The sequence below is a fragment of the Crocodylus siamensis genome, chromosome 1 (genome assembly GCF_052110815.1).
Source record: "Crocodylus siamensis isolate JL-2025a chromosome 1, ASM5211081v1, whole genome shotgun sequence".
NCBI lineage: Eukaryota > Metazoa > Chordata > Crocodylia > Crocodylidae > Crocodylus > Crocodylus siamensis.
Window position 1 is genome coordinate 260,522,524 of NC_143395.1, and position 18,077 is coordinate 260,540,600.

Here is an 18,077-nt window from a genome sequence, read left to right on the forward strand (position 1 = left end):
TAATGTGTGGTGGATTAAGACCAGTGATGAGATTCTGTTATAAAAATGTTGGTTAACTTGGTGATAATTAATAACATCATAGTTATTCTGAAATAATGTGTGGCTTGCTAATTCTTTAGGTCACAGAATGATCAGTCAGATTTGAGCTGCAGTCAAACAGCATCTGAGATTCAAAATGCAGCAAATATCCCAAATCCAGTCTAGTAATGAATGCATGATGTTAAAGACAGCCCTCCTGATCATGTCAGCATTTCAGAGTTTTCAGCTGGAAGAGCAGTGTTTTATCTACAAAGTGTTCTTTATAGGTGCTCTTTATACAAAAGTGTTTTTAAAAAAATGGTGTTCTTTAAAACTCAGAATTTTTATATGAATATGTTAGTAGACATTTTTTTGTTTTCAAAAAGAGCTTATATATTAATGTAACTTGAGATGCTGTCACATAAGCATTCTTGCAGCTGTCACAGTTTTAATTTTTCAAGGAAATTATTCCATTTCTTTTTAGCAGTTTCTCTTGTCTGTCCCTGGAGGCAGTTTTAATGCGAATTTTACAAGCACAGTGCTATGACAACAAGTGTTTTTCAAGTTAAATGTCTTGCATTGATCTTTTGTGAATCATGTGGTGGAATAAAGTAGTTAGCAAGGCTTTTAATATTGATTTTTATAACTTGCTGAAAAGCACATTACTGGCTTGTGTTTATTTCCGTAGCTGAAGTCCCTGGGTTACTTATGTGGACTTGTATCAGAAAAGGGACCCAATTCAGAAGATCTTAACAGAACAGTTGATCTGTTAGCAGGGTTGGGAGCAGAACGCCCTGAAACAGGTACACTAAAATTTTACATATTTTATGTAATAACTTGCCATGATTATATATACAGTGGCTTCTGTGTTTTGATCATTAGGTGGGGAAAGTGTTCAGCAAGGGGAGAGTGTATGCGTTTGTCTGTCTGTGTTCATATACATGCAGTGGATACTGAGAAGAAGAAAAATGTAGGATCATCATTCAGTGGCATAATAAGTATTTTAAGTACTTAAAATGGTAAACAAAAAAAAAAAAAGTAATTTCCCCTTGATGCGAAATATAGATTTTTCAGCGTGCACTCCTTAAGTACTGTGAGGTACCCCAGCAATCGCCCCTCTAAGTTTCTGAGTAATAGTTGTTCATGGTTCCTAAGACAAGCTGAGAACGAAACAGTCTCATCTGAAAAAAAATACATGTGCCATGTTACAAGGTCTATATAGTGACATAATTAATCAATACAGGCAGGCCAAGACTTTGTTTCTGTGTCAGTCTGAGGTGTTTATTCATTTAAAAAAAGAAAGAAAGAATACCATAGGTTGAATATTCTAGAATAGGGGTCAGCAACGTTTTTGAGTAGAATGCCAGAAACATCCCAACCTCAAATTGGAAGGTGTTGGTGTGCCAAGGGTGGATGGCAGGGGAGTTGCAAGGGACCTGATCCTTGTTGTGGGAGTGCAGACATGGCCTCTTTCCTGCTATCCACCCCAAGAGGCACATGCTGAGCAAAATGCCTTCATGTGCCACACTCTGCCGGGGGTTGCCAACCCCTATTCTAGAACAGTTTGCGTATTTGAACTGTTAAGGGTAGGCTGAGACTTGATCCTGCTTTTCAGTTATGATTGTATATAGAAAGGAATCCACAGATGGGACATATACTTGCATGTTCATTTCAAAGCAGGTTTTTCCCCCTTCTTCATAATTGTTGACTTGCTCATTTTAGCACGTACTTGCGCTGATATGAAGGTGCTAAACCAAGGAGCTTCTTCAGAAAAATTGTAAAATTGCAAGCTTCTTTCCAATATAGTGCGATACTTCACACAGTGTATTACTTCATTCAGATGACCTTGGTAGAGTACAATAAACTTCCTTGACACTGTGTAAATCCTTTAGTGGGGAAGCTTGACAAATAGCAACTTTGCCAAGAGATCTGAGAATGCTAAATACAATCATGGCTGTGCAGGTTGACTGTGGTAGTGCCTTTTTAAAAAATAGTGTTATATTGGAAAGCCTGCAGAGCTGCTGTAAGCCATTTGAATTTATAAAGGATCAAGCATAGCATTCAGTAAAGCAGATTGTTATCAAATCCCTTAAAAACAGTTTCAAATATCTGAAGCGCAATTTACAGGATGGAGATTGACTTTTCTTTGTAGCTATAGGGGAGAGGACTAGGAGCAATGGCTTGACTGCAGCAGAAGAAATTTAGGTTGGCGGTTAGGAAAAACTTTGAACGTGAGGATGGTTAACTGAAGCAGGCTATCTAGAGAGGTTGGGGAATCTCCATTCATGGAAATTTTAGGAACGGATTAGAAAAGAAACTTGACTAGGTTCCTGTAGTCAGGGATGATTGTGCCATGAGCCTTGAGGCCAGATTAGATGACCCCTTCAACCTACTTTCCTGTGATCCTAAACCATGTTAATTGGGCCTTTCTTCATCTTGACTTAGAATTTTAAATAAAATTACATGACCACATTTGAACTTTTTAAATATAGCACGTCAAATCATTTTTAAATTGTTCTCTCCACTGCAGATTCTAGCGTGGGTAAGTAAATATTTGTCTTGCTTTGTTTCTTTCAAGCTAACACAGCCCAGAGCCCTTATAAGAAACTCAAGGAGGCCTTATCATCTGTAGAAACTTTTGAAAAACACTATTTAGTAAGTATGGTGCTCTGGTTGTTTACATTGTAGATCAAGAAGAGTATCATATAACCAACAAATAATGTGTAGAAAAAGAATATATTATGTATATTCAGAGTGTTTGAGGCCAATATTTTGAACCCCAAGTACATAGTGGTAATCTTCAATTTTGTCATGTTAAATAAGTAATCTGACTTTCAAATATGAGCACCCGTATTTGATGCCCCATATAAAGTTAGGTGCACAAGCTTAATTTGCATGCCTGTTACCATAGAGCTAGATAGACATATGCATCTTAAGTGTATATGCATATATAACTGTTTTTTTCAGAAACCATACATTTAAGAGTCTGGGAGTTGAATTTTTTCAGGAAATGCGTGCAGCTCACTAGGACACTTTTTCTTAGTCCTAGATTCTTCAGTGAAATTATTTCCACAAGTGGACAGTTCAAGGTAAAATCCTAGTTGAGCTGATGACTCAGTGACGTGTTGTTTGGAGCCAGTGTTTCTGATCGAAAGATAAAGATTTGTGTGTCAGATAACCATAACTTATTGGTTCATGCCATAGCATCTCTGCTTTTATTAGTAGGGTTGCAGTGTTGTTGTAGCCATGATGATCTAGGAAATGTATGAGGGAAGGGTTTTTATTTATTTATTTATTATTCATTATAAGGTATTCAATAAAAGATGCCACAAAAGATCCTTGCCCTTCTTTTATTGTGAAGCCACGGTAACTTATATTTGTGTAAGATAATTTTGTATGAAAAGCTCCCAATCTGAAGGCCATTGACTACAGTAGAAATGTAGCTAGTGAAACTGGCTACATGCAAAATGTTGTCAGATGTTTAAAAAAATGAAAGAATAGAGGTATTTCTGGTTTAATAAGTTAAGTAAGTTTTTCCAGCAAACTTGCATTTTAATCCAAGGTGATATCAAATAAAATAGCATGATTATAAGTTATTGTGGCATTTCCTCTGTATACCATGATATACTTTGCAACTACAAAAAATATTGCACATAATTTTAGTGATTTGTTAAACTTTAAACTGTGTATTAGGATTCTAAGAAAGACTTCCTATTTTGCACTTACTCTTTCTTTTACCTTTTAAACAGGATCTGTCCCATGCCACCATTGAAATGTATACAAATATTGGAAGGATTCGTTCAGCTAAACTTGTTGGAAAGGACTTGGCAGAGTTTTATATGTAAGTAAATCTCTAAAATGTCTTTTCTATAAAACAAATAAACCAAGCCTTTTTAGTACTGAAAAGTTTGGGTTGTAAGAGAGAGAAGCAGAATTCTGAAAAGAATTTAAAAAAATACATAATTTGTGCTAAGTGTTCTTAAGTCTCAGGTTCTCCTTTCAGCAATAAATAAAAAAATACAATGAATGATACACTGATTTACTTATTCATACCAAGCCACAATATACTCCAAGAGTAATTAAATCACCCAACTTATCTTGTTCACCCTTTTACTTTGCCAGTAGCCTAGGGTAAAAAATCCTCCCATGGTCTGTTAGGAGAAGGAGGGGAGCTAGTTCAGGAGCCTGCAAAGTAAATAAATTCAAAGCTTTCTTTATAGCTACTTATTTAGGTTGTAAAAAATGTAATGCTTTTGGAGTCTGTAGTTTCATAGTTTCTAGGGTTGGAAGGGACCTGAGCAGATCATCTAGTCCGACCCCCTGCCATGGCAGGAAAGAGTACTGGTGTCAAAGGACCCCAGCAAGGTGTTCATCTAACCTCCTCTTAAAAACCCTCAGGGTAGGAGCCTGTACCACTTCTCTTGGAAGTTGGTTCCAGACCCTAGCCGCCCTGACTGTGAAGTAGCGCCTTCTGATATCTAACCTAAACCTACCCTCTGTCAGCTTGTGACTCTTATTCCTGGTCACTCCTGGCGGTGCTCGGGGGAACAGGGACTCCCCCAATGCCTGCTGATCCCCCCTGACTAGTTTATAACAGGCCACAAGATCCCCCCTGAACAGGTTCAGGTCCCATAGCCTCTCCTCATAGGGCCTGCCCTGCTGTCCCCTGATCATGCGAGTGGCCCTCCTCTGGACCCTCTGCATGCTGTCCACATCCCTCTTGACGTGTGGCGCCCAGAACTGGACGCAGTACTCCAGCTGCAGCCTGACCAGTGCCACATAGAGGCGGGGGATCACCTCTTTGGACCTGCTCGAGATGCATCTGTGGATGCATGACAAGGTGCGGTTGGCCTTCCTAACTGCCTCCCCACACTGCTGGCCCAAGTTCATCTTGGAGTCGATTATGACTCCAAGATCCTTTTCCGCCTCCGTGCTGACAAGAGGGGAGTTCCCTAACCTGTAGGTATGGTGCCGGTTGTTCCTCCCTAGGTGCATCACCTTGCACTTGTCTGTGTTGAATCCCATCCTATTCTCATCCGCCCACCCTTGTAACCTGTCTAGGTCTGATTGTAGCCTGTTGCTTCCTTCTAGTGTGCCCACGTCCCCCCACATCTTAGTGTCATCAGCAGATTTGAACAGGGTGCTTTTTACCCCCTCATCCAAATCGCTGATGAAGATGTTGAACAGTGTGGGCCCGAGGACCGAGCCCTGCGGAACCCCACTGCCCACGTCCTTCCAGGTTGAGAAGGACCCATCCACTACCACCCTCTGGGTATGGCCCTCCAGCCAGTTGGCAACCCATTTGACTGTGTGGGTGTCTACACCACAGCCCCCCAGTTTCTTAATGAGAACAGGGTGAGAGACAGTGTCAAAAGCCTTCCGGAAGTCCAGGAAGACTATGTCCACTGCTACCCCTGCATCTAATGATCTGGTGGTCTGATCGTAAAAGGCCACCAGGTTGGTCTGACAGGATCAGGGATTACTAGAACACTGGATAGGTGACATTCCTTATTTGGATAAGTACTCTGTGCTTAATAAGTAATTGGCTTTCCTTGGTTGTTTTTTTTAAATGGGGCTGATAACCTTTGTATCTCTTGAACCTAAGCTAGTTTGTTTTCTAATGTAATCTCAAGCATATAAAATTCATTTATTTTAGCTATTGATACAAATTGCAGTATGCAGATAAACCAATGCTTTGAGTAAACTATACATTGAAGGTAAAGGAAATGCAATGGACAGCTGTCTCCTTGCTTCAAATTCAATTTAGAACATCTGTGAGCTGTTATCCAGTGGTTGTATTGGATTTCTGTTTGCAGATGCAATTTAAGATGTGTCTTTTGATCTATATAACAATTTGTGGTTGGGTCCTGCCTGCCTTAGAAACTACCTTTTTAAAGCAGACATGGTAATACAGCTGAGTTCAGCTGAAGAGACTTCATTAATGGTTCCCAGGTTTATATTTCAGGAGGTTGAAGGGGGTAGTAGGGGTTTGGGATTTTTTTTTCCCCATTTGGATTCTAGTACTCTGGAACTTGTTCTCCCTGGAGATCCACCAGAGCCAATCTGACCTAGCTATAAAGTAAGGCTGAGCAAGTCACTCAAGGTTTTTGTGTAAAGGTAATAGGGGAAAAAGTAAGGGATAAGATGGAACTATTTTGCAATTATAATTGATATTCTCTCTCAAGTATTTGAGTTTTTATGTTCTTAAAGTTTGAACGAGCACGTTTTTAATAAAATGCAAGAAATTTGACACAAGGTTGCATAACATGACATTGGGGAGAGGGGAACCTTGTTTTGTCTTATGCTGAAGGCAGGTTTGAGTATAGGGCCTTTTGTAGGCATAGTATCAATAGCGTAACAAAAGGTGGGCAAAAGGGGCACCAGTCCCAGGCACCCATTTAAAGGGGGTGGCAGAAGAGCAGCTCTGGGGGTGTCTCATAGTGCCTCATAAACCAACCGTAGCAGCAGCTGCCAGGTGTGGGGACTTCATGCCACTGCTGTAGCAGCAAAATAGACAGGAGTGAGCAGACTGCTCCATGCCAGTAGTATCTATTAACTTTGAGGGCTGCTTCCCGTCCCCCCCCTCCCCCCCATCTCCTTTTTCCAAGCAGCATTTTGTCCATGGCACAAAAGTTGCTAATGACACCTCTGCATTGTCTAATATTACTAACTACAGCTCTCTTTGCTTGGGTGAATTGTATAAATGACTACCGTGTGTGTGTAATAGATATATCCATTGATATATAAATATTGGTTATTTGGGGGGGAATGTACATACACTTTGCAATAAGTGTGTGTGTGATGCTACTGATACTATGCCTACAGAAGGCCCTATACTCAAATCTGCTTTCAACGTAACATTACAAGACCAGGTTCTCCTCTCTCTAATGTTGTTCAATGTAACTTTGTCTCAAATTTCTTATATTTTATTAAAAATGTGCTTGTTCAAGTTTTAAGAACATCAAAACTAAAATACTTGAGAGAAAATATCATTTAATTACAAAATATTTCTGTATTATGTCTTAGTTTCCCCTATTGCCTTTAGACAAAAACCTGAGTCGTACATATATGTGTGTGTGTGTGTGTGTATATATGTGTATGTATATATACAGCCCCCTACCAACAATGTTATATTATCCACAAAATGAATGACATGATCATTCCTAGCAGCATGATCTGTGAAGTGCATATGGCAGCACTTGGAGAAAAGTGGCTACTTTTGTTAATTTGCTAGCATTGCCTTTTTTGAAAGCATGCATTAGGTTTTGTGGGTATGGTCAGTTAGTTGCACTAGATCATTTGTAAACCTTTCTTTTTCCCCCTGTATTTTCTAAGGAGGAAGAAAGGCCCACAGAAGGCAGAAGTCTATCTTCAAGGAGCTTTGAAAACTTACCTTGCTGAGGGCTGGGCACTGCTTATCACACATACAAGAAAGCAGTTGGCAGAATGTCAGAAACACCTTGGGCAAATTGAAAAGTATCCTCTGTCAGCCAAACCTGGAAGACTCATTGGAGTGAGGTTGATAACCTATTTTCTAGGTTAATTTTCAGTTCAGTTTTAGGACGGAGACCAATCCATAAACAATGAGACGCAACCATTAGAGATTTCTACAATCCATTCTTTCTTTAAAACCTCTTTTATGGGTTTCAGTTGACCTGTTCTCCACTTAAATGCCTGAGTCTTTGAAAAAGAACTGACAAAGCAGAGATAATATGAAGCATTTTATTAGTGTAAAAACTGTAAAATGTAATGGTCTTTTCTGTTGATGCCCGTGGAAAGGATATTCTGGCCCTGTGGGCATTTATACACGTACCATTTCATCCTGTGATGCACCAGAGTTCAGAATCAATTAATCAAGTCTGCTCCACGTGTAAGATGTGTACTGTGCCACAGCGTGCAGTTGTATAAGCATGCAGAAGATGATGGCAGTGTGCTTTTGATCTAAACCACCTCCAATGTGTTTTACTTCAGAAGTGGGCTGCCACCATTTTCTTGGCACTGATGCACATTTCACCACTTATACAACTGTATGTGCCTCAGCACTGGACTCTTTTAAAAGCACCTGGTGCTGTGGTGCAAACTTGTACAAATGCCCTATGTTGCTTACTTTTTTGAGCCAATAAACGTTGCATTAGATATGCTTACTGCATATAAATGTACACAGTCTGGGTTTAGTGGGTTGTCCTCCTACAGTGGCCCCTTCCTGCATCTAATCTACAATATGTTTTGTTAAGATGCAGTATATAACATGTTGTCTGGTGTTTAAACCTGGGCATGAGAATTAAGACCGTTACTTTATTCCTAGCTTTGCCTTTGTGTGCTGTTTGACAAATGGTATAAATCTCTTTGCCTCATATTTCTAATTTGACCAAGATCGTCAGATAAAAGGCGCTACATAAATGCAATTAATTAATTGCAAGGTACTGTGATATCTGGTGTAGAAAGCAGAACGATCTCTGAAGTTTGGACAAAGCTTATATCTTTTTATCTTACCACTTCATGTTGGTTTTTTGTTTTTGTTTTTTTTCGTTTCCTACAGTTAAACCTCTGGTAGTCAAATCTTAATCTAGTTCATATTTTGTTAATGTTTTATAGCTGTGAGCAAAAACAAGTTCCTTTTGAGAGCAGGATGGTTTCTTCTTTAAACTCTCTGGCTTCACAGTGCCATGAGGTACTTCCCTGTCTATTATAACCATAAGGTTACAGATCAAGTTATCAACAGAAAAAGTAGATTTTAAATGGCTTTTGTTGTGCTAACACAGTATGTTCCTGTGTAGCCTAATGAGTAGACCAGAGTAATGTCACTTTAATCTGATATACGTATATCATAATCCATGTCTTAAATAATTTTGATCTAAAATAATATGTATATATTTTAGATTACAATACGATTATATATCCATAGTTGAATTAGCATTTACAATCACAACTGAATAGGTTAATTCAGTTAGCTATCTATAGTCACTTACTGAAATGGGCTGCAACTTAATCTCTTTAACAGTACCCATGAACGAAAAATGCAGTCATCTTGTAGATATTGAGGAGTTTGGTAGTACTGGTACATGAACATTTATGCAAGGCTATCCTCATACAACCTGCAGAAATGAGTGCAGTATTTTTGTCACCTCTGGATATTGTTTTTTTTAGGTACTTAGTTACTGAAGTTGCTTCTGAAAATAAGACCTAGAAGCTGATGTCAAGGCCCAGGTGATTTTTTTTTTTTTTTTTTTTGGTTAGACCTGGTGCTAAAGTGAATAAGTCTCCAAATCATGTTAGTGCTTTTGAAAAACTCTACTCTGTTTCAAAGCATACTTTTATGAAAATGCTTCTTAACCAGTAATAATGCAGTCTTGGTAAACAGTGGAGAAAGTTTTATATCCATTGAAGCGGGGGAGAAATGTATCTATATTTGTAACTAGTTGTATATAGATACAGACATATATAATCTAGTTATGGTAACCAGATCTGTGCAGGCTGGAGTTCTGTGCACCAAATGTGTAGTGCATACCAATAAATTAGATTCTAATAAAATGCTAGGGCTTTATTTTAAATAGTGGGCAATGTAATGCATCACTATTTTGGTCATTCAGGTTTTTTTTTCCTGTGGTTGGTTTAAAAAGATTTATTTCCTACTCAGTAATAGGTTTTTATATGACAGGCTGGCTTTTTTTTTATATAGCAAAATGCAGATTAAATATAATCTGAAGGATAATGAAAAGAACAGTTATTAAATGATCTTCAGTCAAATGAAAAGATGTTTCTGTAATAAGCTTCAGTGATAGTAAACCTTTTACTGTTTTTATTTATAGCAGGACTTTTGGTTAATAGTGAAACAGCTCTAGAGTTTAGAAAAGCAATTGCAGATCTCTTTCCACTAAAATATTTGTTAAATATACTGCTGTATCCTCACATTTCTTTAACTTGACGTGTCAGCTATCTTCAAACAAGTAGCCTTTTAGCTGCTGATAATCACTTAACAGAAGATGAACGTAAACATTTCTGCCAAGAAATACTAAATTTTGCCAATCAACAGACAGAGGGCCAAGGTGAGACTGGTTTTAAATACTTGACAATAAAACTTCAGCTCCAGTATGTGTCTTTTGCCTTCTACCCCTCAAAAGAAAGGGTCTTTCTGATCATAGCTTATTTCTTGCTCCATATGTAGCTTCTGGACTAACATTACAGCATTTCTTACCACAGTAATCAAGTATTATTAATTTACTTTGGCTCACCAGAGAATCTTCTTCCATTTCTTCCTTGGGATCCAGAAAAGATTTCAAGGGTGGTTGAGGTGTCTGGCTGCAGTGCTTCCCTCATACTGTGCTGTAGCTATATCTGCCCTGTCGTATCTTGTAACTGATTTACAGTGGGAACAGTTCTGGGAATGGTATCTGTGGCGACCTTGCAGTGTAGATGGGACAGTCTTTTTGCTACAACCCGCATCATGATTATATTTAATGGCAGCGTTGTCAATATTGAAGTATTGGCTGACTGGAGGCTGTTGGTAATTTAAGAACTCCCCTTTTCCCCATCTTTTTTGCTTGATTTGCGTGTCTGCCTTTTCATCCCACTGGCTGCAGCTCCACGTACAGTTCCCCCTTTTCCCCAGGGGGGAAAAGATCCCAATAGATCTTGTCCCACTTAGTGGAGGGAAATTATAAGCATTTGTATCAGTTTTGGCATGGGGGCATTTTTAAAATTTCTAAATTAAAAAAAGTAAATGGAACATCGTCAGTGGCAGAGTAGAATAAAATACCTGTTTTTCTGTATTTCCAGGTGAAAAGGTTATATTGTCTATGCATTCCTTTGCACAGTTGAAAACTCTACATTTTGACCCGCCAAATGCTGTGGTCCATGTGGGCGGAACATTATCTGTTGAGCTGACTTTGTTGAGCCAAATGCCCATCCCAGTCCAAGTGGATCAGATTGCTATCAACGTTCACTTCAGCATTGAGAAAAATAGCTACCGGAAAACGGCTGAATGGCTCACCAAGCACAAAACGTCCAATGGTATTATCAGCTTCTCAAATGAGGTTGTAGGCTTTCCTTTATCAAGAAATAACTTACCAGCATTGGAATTATATGAAATGTATGAAAGGAGTCCCTCGGATAACTCTTTGAACACAACGGGAATCATCTGCAAAAATGTGCACATGCTACTAAGAAGGCAAGAGAGCAGCTCATCTCTGGAAATGTCCTCAGGAGTGACCCTGGAGGATGGGGCTCACATGTTAAAATGTAGCAACTTAATACTGGAACCAGGGATCAATAGAATAACATTCAGAACTCAGGTATGTTTTTACAGTTGAGTGAATATAACACTCATGAAAGAAGAAATAAAAGTACTGTCTAGAAAAGGGCATAGTACTGGACAAGTAGTATCAGTATTGCATCTCTGCTGCAGCTTTACTGATGCAGCTCAACATCATCTTCCAGCCTTCATTCCTGTTTTTCTAGACTGAAGAGAAGATAATTGCCAAAAATGGGTAACTTGAAGGAGTGCACATGGGAGCTAAAAGCCCATCAAATTCATGTTGTTTATCTGGTTATTGCTTCCATAAAAATAAAACCAGCAGCTAGTATTCAGGCTAGTAGAGGCTAGTATTCAGGCAAATATTGAATCTCTCTCCCAACTGCAATGTTCATTGTCAAGCATAATCCTTAAAAGTAAGGTGGTCTGGTTTCATAGTTAGCTTTCCTGGAAAGATTCGGAAGAAGGGGACATCTTTTGTAATGTAATCCTCCTGCGGGTAATCTTCTCTGTAGCATCTGCTAGACTTAACTGGAGCAAATAAATATTTGTTATTGGTTGCTTCATTCCAGAGCTTGATGAGATTTTGTTGATTTTTAGTAGCTATAGCAAACCTATTGCATAACAGACTAAAAATAAATAAATGCCTTTGCAAAGTTAAGCATTTGCCACTGAAAAATGCCAGAACTGAAATTGTCTTTGCAACTTTGATCATTACAGTAGCCTTTAATGACATTACAGGCAACCCCCGCTTAGCGTGGTTTCACTTAGCACTATTTCGCTATAGTGCTCATTTAAAATTAATACCTAATTTCACTCAGTGCTGAGTCAGTTTTGCTATAGCGCTCAGTGAAGCAGCAGTGGTGGCAAGAAATGGTGAGTGACAGTGAGTGGGTGGGCTCCAGCAGGAGCCCGGGGCAGGGGGCATGGGGAGAAGTGGGGCAGCAAGAAGCAGCAAGTGGGGGTGGGGGGCAGGCATGAGTGTGGGGCCCCTGCCAGAGTGCCGGAGCCAGCAGGAGTGTGGGCTGTGGGCTAGCACATGGGGCCTGAGAAGCGGCAGGGAGAAGCAGTAAGTGAAGGGTCCCTGTGGTGCCAGAGCTGGCAGGAATGCGGGCCGTGGGCTGGCACATGGTGCAGCCAGCAGGCAGGCGGAAGGGTGAGGAGAGGCAGCGGCGATAGTAAGAAGCAGTAGTCACCAATTATTTTTATTTACATTAATCCCAATGGGGAAATGATTTTCGCTTAACACGGTTCCGTTTAATGCTCAGTTTTTCCGGAACCAATTAGGACCGTTAAGCGGGGGTTGCCTGTATTGCATACCTCTTCTTCTTTTTTTTTTTTTTTTTTTTTTCCTCACAGGACCCTGGCTTTTTCACTGCAGAGGATGCATGGTGTGTAGTGAATTAAGCAGGGACCTGCAAGAAGAGAAATAATGCTGTTAAGACAAATGGGTGCCTGCCTAGGAGAATGGGGTTGTATTTCTGGCCCTGCCACTGTTTTATGTCCTTGTGGTTTTGATGGTGGGAAGTTGTTTACAGCACAATTATTACGTAAGGTTGTTTATTCCCGTGTGCTTTATTTTTGGGTGTCCTGCTTGACTAATTGGGCCTGACTTTCAGACATTCGAAGCACTCATAACTGCAGGTAGAATTGTGGTTCTAGTGCCTTTGTAGTGGAAACATGCCTTCTAGCAGTAAGGCACTATGGACCCATGGGATAACCATATGAGGACTGAAAGTGCTACCCATTCGTCTAAAAATCTGTCATAAAGTGGGTGCGGTAACTTAGACACACTTCTCCCAATCCACATCCCCTCAGAAGTAACTGCACAGTGTTTTAAAGATTTTAAAATACTTATACAAAATGCTAGGTATTCTGAAAAATAGGCTTCTCCGTTTTGGGCACTCAGTGCATGGACTTCTGCAAATCTTTAGCTTTAATCACCTTGGCTGGATCCAGACATGCAGGCAAACCTCTTTGCAGCACCACAAACCGCACAAGTTGCACGTTAATCAATGCACTGCTAACTTGCAACACAAAGCCAAAGTTTGCTACTGGGATTTTCTGGTAGCAAAAAAAAAAAAAGCCCTGGGGGGGAAAAAAAGCAGTGCAACCCCCACCGAAGTGGCAAGCACTGGGACAAATGCAGAGATCCCATCTCCCTGTACTGTGGAGCCCCCGTGCCGTGTTACTGTGCCCTAGCCAGCTGCTCCCTGGCTGGCTGGGTTATGGGGTGCCTCAAGAGGGGAAGTAGGCAGCCCTGGGCTGGCTGCTTCTCCGTCTCTGTGTGCCTCAGCATGGGCTTCAGTGTGGAGCCCCTGCACTGAGGCACCCTGTGGCCCAGCCAGCCACAGACCAGCTGGCTGGGGCGCAGGGTGCCTTGAGACAGGGGAGCAGGCTATACTGGGGTACAAAGTGGTGGCACAAATTTGTGCTGCTGCTCTTTGTGTGCATAGCCCTGCCCATGTGGACATGGCCCTTGTGTGCTTCAGTACAAACAAAAACCCTCCAAGTGCTCCATACCTGCTTAGAGAGGTGTCCTTGTTAATGTTGGTTAGGGTAATTTCCGAACTGAGGGGTGCTGCTATAGGAAGAACAGTGCTAAAAAGAGAGAGCTATATTCAGCACAGCATCTGGATGGTATGCAGTGAACAAAGAATGAGGCAAGAAAGTACAAGGAAAAGATGCAAAGTGAAGGGGGAAAGGGTATTGTGAAGAAAAACTGATTTTTGTATTTATAAACCCCACACTTTAGTTTTGGCATTTCCTAACTTGTTGGTACTTAACTTTGCAAAGTTTTATATAGAAATGCCTGAGAAGGAGCATCAAGTTTAGGTATGTGGGTGATGCCTAAGAACCAGAAGGTTAGCAATGCTAGTCATGAAATTTCTTCCAGTGTTCTCAGTGCATATTTCATTTCTTCCACTTCTCTTGTGATTTTAAATCTTTCACATTTCTGTTGCCCTTTTTTCTTATTGTCTGTCTCTATCTCAAACTGTGACATTTTCTGTGAAGCCTGTTAGTAAATGCAAGCTTATTCTGCTCTCTGCCTTTCTTTTTTACGTTCCTGCAGTAGGAAGCATTATAGATGCTCACTGTGGAGTAGGCTGCCACTGTGCCAGCTTGTATGGGTAGAGCTCAACCTACTGAAGATGGGAGTTCATGTTGGTACAGCAGGGGCTTTACCTGACCCTTGGCATCTGTGTGATCCTTGCACTGCCTGTGGACCTAATCATTAGGGGTTGTTTTGTTTTTTTAATACCTCCTAGGAGGGAGCAGAAGACTGTTCCCACAGAATATGGGTCATGTGGATGGAGACTACAGAATGGGGTTTTAGAAGACTGACCGCTGCAAATATAACTGAATGTAAATATAAAATTGGATCCAAGGCTAAAGAATCTGATGAGGAGAAGGCTTTTAGGGGCTTAATGTACATGATCTCTTTGGCATTGTCAGTAAGGCTGCTTCTACAGTTCAGGAGATTGCTTCAAGATGTAATATAAATGAACATATAATTTACGATTTGAAATTGTTTAGATAGATCTTCACAGTACAGGCATACATTTCTTATGGTCATTATTGTAGGAAGGACAGCCTATTTTCTCTTTAATTTTGCAGTCTCTCCCCCTAGTAAGGGAACATTAAAAGGAAATTATGATCCATTAGCATGAAGAAATCCCAGCTTCCTTTAGAGTTGCACAAAGCAAACACTACTTTCTCTTGAGAGAATTTCAGTTTCTAGAACTTCCTCAGCAATGTCACATTACTTAGATAGCAGAGTCGTAGCTTCCTTAAAATACGTTGGCTATATTGGACTTTAAAATAACACAGTATTTTGAGATGTTGACATCTCTTTTGCTAGGTTATGTAAGAGGTGAAAGAAATAAGAAAGGATTACAGAAATAGTTCTCTTATGTTTGTAGATACAGCATTCAGTTGCACTAACGAAGGACAGGAAATGTCTACCTTCATATGGGATGTAGAGGGAATTAGCCCAGGGGAGAATCTTTAGCTGGCCGTTAACATATCAAGCCAACTTTGCAGTGATTCCTTTAGCCAGCTTACAGAATGAACCTCCTTAAATGTACTTGTACTTGTCCAAGTGTTATGGAGATTATTTCTGCTTTGGCTGCTAAAAATTGGTTGTGATTTAAATTATATGAAATCTATCATTACCTTAGTAGATAATAGGCAAAAGCATTAATGCATATTTACAACCGAAGTAAGTTAATAAACTGATAAGGCTTTGGGATTGGTAATGTAAAGCAAGTAACAGTACCGCTGAGTTCTAGATGAAAAGTTGAATTTTCACTGTCTGTGACATGTTCACTGTGACTGTGTATTTTAGTGCTTTGAGTTACAGATACAACTGTGTATTTGTTGCTTTCACAACTGATATAGTGTGATATGGAACAGATAATATATCTTTGCCAAATTTTCTTAAACATTATACAAAGTAATTTGGAAAAGCCGTGTTCAAAATACTGTAGATCTCTGAGAGGCTAACATTTTTTTTTTTTCCTGTTAGCATGACACCATTTGGGTGTTCAAGTGCTCTAGTTCTTTTTTTGAGGGATAAATAGGTGGATCATTTCAGCTCTTTAAGGTTTTCTTTCCACTTTTCCCAAAAGTTCAATTCTGCCATAAGAGCAGAATAATACTAACAAATATCTATACACTCTCTGCGCTATTAAGTAAGAAGCCTCCTCACAGGAAGAGTGGTGAGGGAAAGAGGAGGCAGAAAGGGAAACAACCTTCCCGTTCCCAGATGTTTCAAAAAGGCTGCTAAGACAGACCACATCAAGAATTGAACAGATATCATCTGAAAGCATATGTACTAATGTACAGCTTTCTTTTTTTATAGTGTCCCATCCCATCCTGTCCCATCTCCTCCCATCTGGGCCCTGCCAATTATAAATATAAAGTATCCCACATTTTGTTGAAGAATTGGGATACTTTGAGATAAATGTATTACTCAGGCATGGGTGCCTCTATGAAGGAAGGGGAAAAGTGAGAGAAACCAGTGTGTGCATACCTTGATTAAAGGCTGTGCCTAACTCAGACTTTGTGGGTTTTTATTCATGCCAGGGAAACTAACACTCTTATCACTGTCTGGTAAAAACCATAATAATGGGTATAACTTACATCTCAATGCATCTAAAACATAGATATAAATACATAAAACACTGTAGACTGTGACTGCTCTGATAGGTCCTTCAAATAACTCTTTGTCTATTTGAATCAACAAAGCTTGATATTTCTGTACATTTGTTCCCAAATCAAATGGGTAACGTTCCTACAGCTGCACCTTAGTAAGCGGGCCCTTTGTTGAAAACATTTCAATAGATATTTATTTGAAAAAAAAGAAAAAAGGGATCTCTTAAGAATCCACGAAATGTTTTCTTTCACTTCTAATTTCTATTAATCTCTACAAGGATGGACTTAATGGGCTTAGAATTTTTTCCCCCAACTGTTATAAGTTCATTGAAAAGAGAGGTTTTACTCTAGAAATGTGAAGTCATAATTGCTAGCTTTGAGAAACCTCCACTTTAAAAAATATTTTCTCTTCAAAGGCCAAAGAACCTGGGACGTACACACTCAGGCAGCTGTGCATGTCAGTGGGAAAAGTGCAGTTTGTCCTTCCTCATATTTACCCAATCGTGCAGTATGATGTGTATTCTCAAGAGCCTCAATTAAAAGTGGAGCCATTGACAGGTAGGTAGACTTGGAATGCTTGGACTGTGTTGATGTCAGTTTTGCCTTCTCACTGCATGATGTGTACTTCATTTTTCATTTACTCTAAAATGAGTTACCTTGCTCTTTTATGGCCCTCGCTTTTTTTAAACTTATAGTGAGAATGAAATTTATATCTGACTGTTCCTCAAATTATCAGTTGCATTCTTGAAATTAAATGACAGCAAGTACTGGCTCATTTCAGAGTCTGGATTAGTTGTGAGGAATGTTTATGTGGTTTCAAATGATTAACTGGAGTATGATTCTGCATCACTGGATGCTGTTGATTAGGAGACTTGAATATTGATCTAAGGGCATCATTGACTCTGATTCTCTTACTGATTGCTTTGTGCCACTGCTAATCTTTTGGCATTTAGAGAAGTCAATAGAGAGGTCCTGATCTAATGTTCTTAAAATCAATATGGAATATTTCTATTGAATTTAGAGAGAGTAATAATTATCTAATACAGGTCTTGCCATCACAATGTTTGAAAACTTTCCAGGTATGAGAGATTTTACTGGTGAAATCCCTAGAAGGGTTTGTGAAGTTATCTGCTTAATTATCTTCTCTTGTATAAGAGGCTGTTCTTAGGTTCTACTCTTTTATAAGGCATTAGTTTTCCCTTTCTTCCCACAGCTCTCCCTGCCACCCCCCTATTCGGATTATTGTGGGAAAACTTTCTCAGAGGAATATCTTAAAAGCTTAATTTGCCTGTTTCTGAGAGCATATTCTCAACTGAACTTCCTTGATTGCAAACACTTTGGGGATATTGTCACTGCAGTTAATGTAGACATGTCGGAACTAGCTTTAAACTAGGTAGCTCAGGTACTGGTAGCAGGATAGAGCATAGTGTGCACCATCTAGCCTGTCCAAGAAGTTGGGAAAATTTTTGGGTGGCTCACTGCTACACCAAATTGTTCTGACAGCTCTACTACTAGTAGAACACAAACTAGATAGTTTATGCTTCGGTATATGTCTACATGAGCCAGACTCACTGCAGTGGCTGACTTTGTTCTCAGATAAAGAGCAAATTGCCCCAAACTGAGTGGCTGAGACTCCTTATGTTTTTGGATG

General features: G+C 39.7%; 1 protein-coding gene across 2 annotated transcripts in view; it reads left to right on the plus strand.

Annotated features, from left to right (window-relative positions):
- Nucleotides 1–18,077, plus strand: part of TRAPPC10 (trafficking protein particle complex subunit 10) — an 87,674-nt gene that overhangs the window by 56,799 nt on the left and 12,798 nt on the right. For both annotated transcript variants that reach the window (XM_090061666.1, XM_090061672.1), the window contains 7 exons: nucleotides 707–821; nucleotides 2,597–2,673; nucleotides 3,768–3,859; nucleotides 7,354–7,494; nucleotides 9,952–10,064; nucleotides 10,795–11,309; nucleotides 16,843–16,984. In XM_090061666.1, the coding sequence (XP_089917792.1) occupies nucleotides 707–821; nucleotides 2,597–2,673; nucleotides 3,768–3,859; nucleotides 7,354–7,494; nucleotides 9,952–10,064; nucleotides 10,795–11,309; nucleotides 16,843–16,984 (1,195 nt within the window). The remainder of the gene's footprint in view (nucleotides 1–706; nucleotides 822–2,596; nucleotides 2,674–3,767; nucleotides 3,860–7,353; nucleotides 7,495–9,951; nucleotides 10,065–10,794; nucleotides 11,310–16,842; nucleotides 16,985–18,077) is intronic.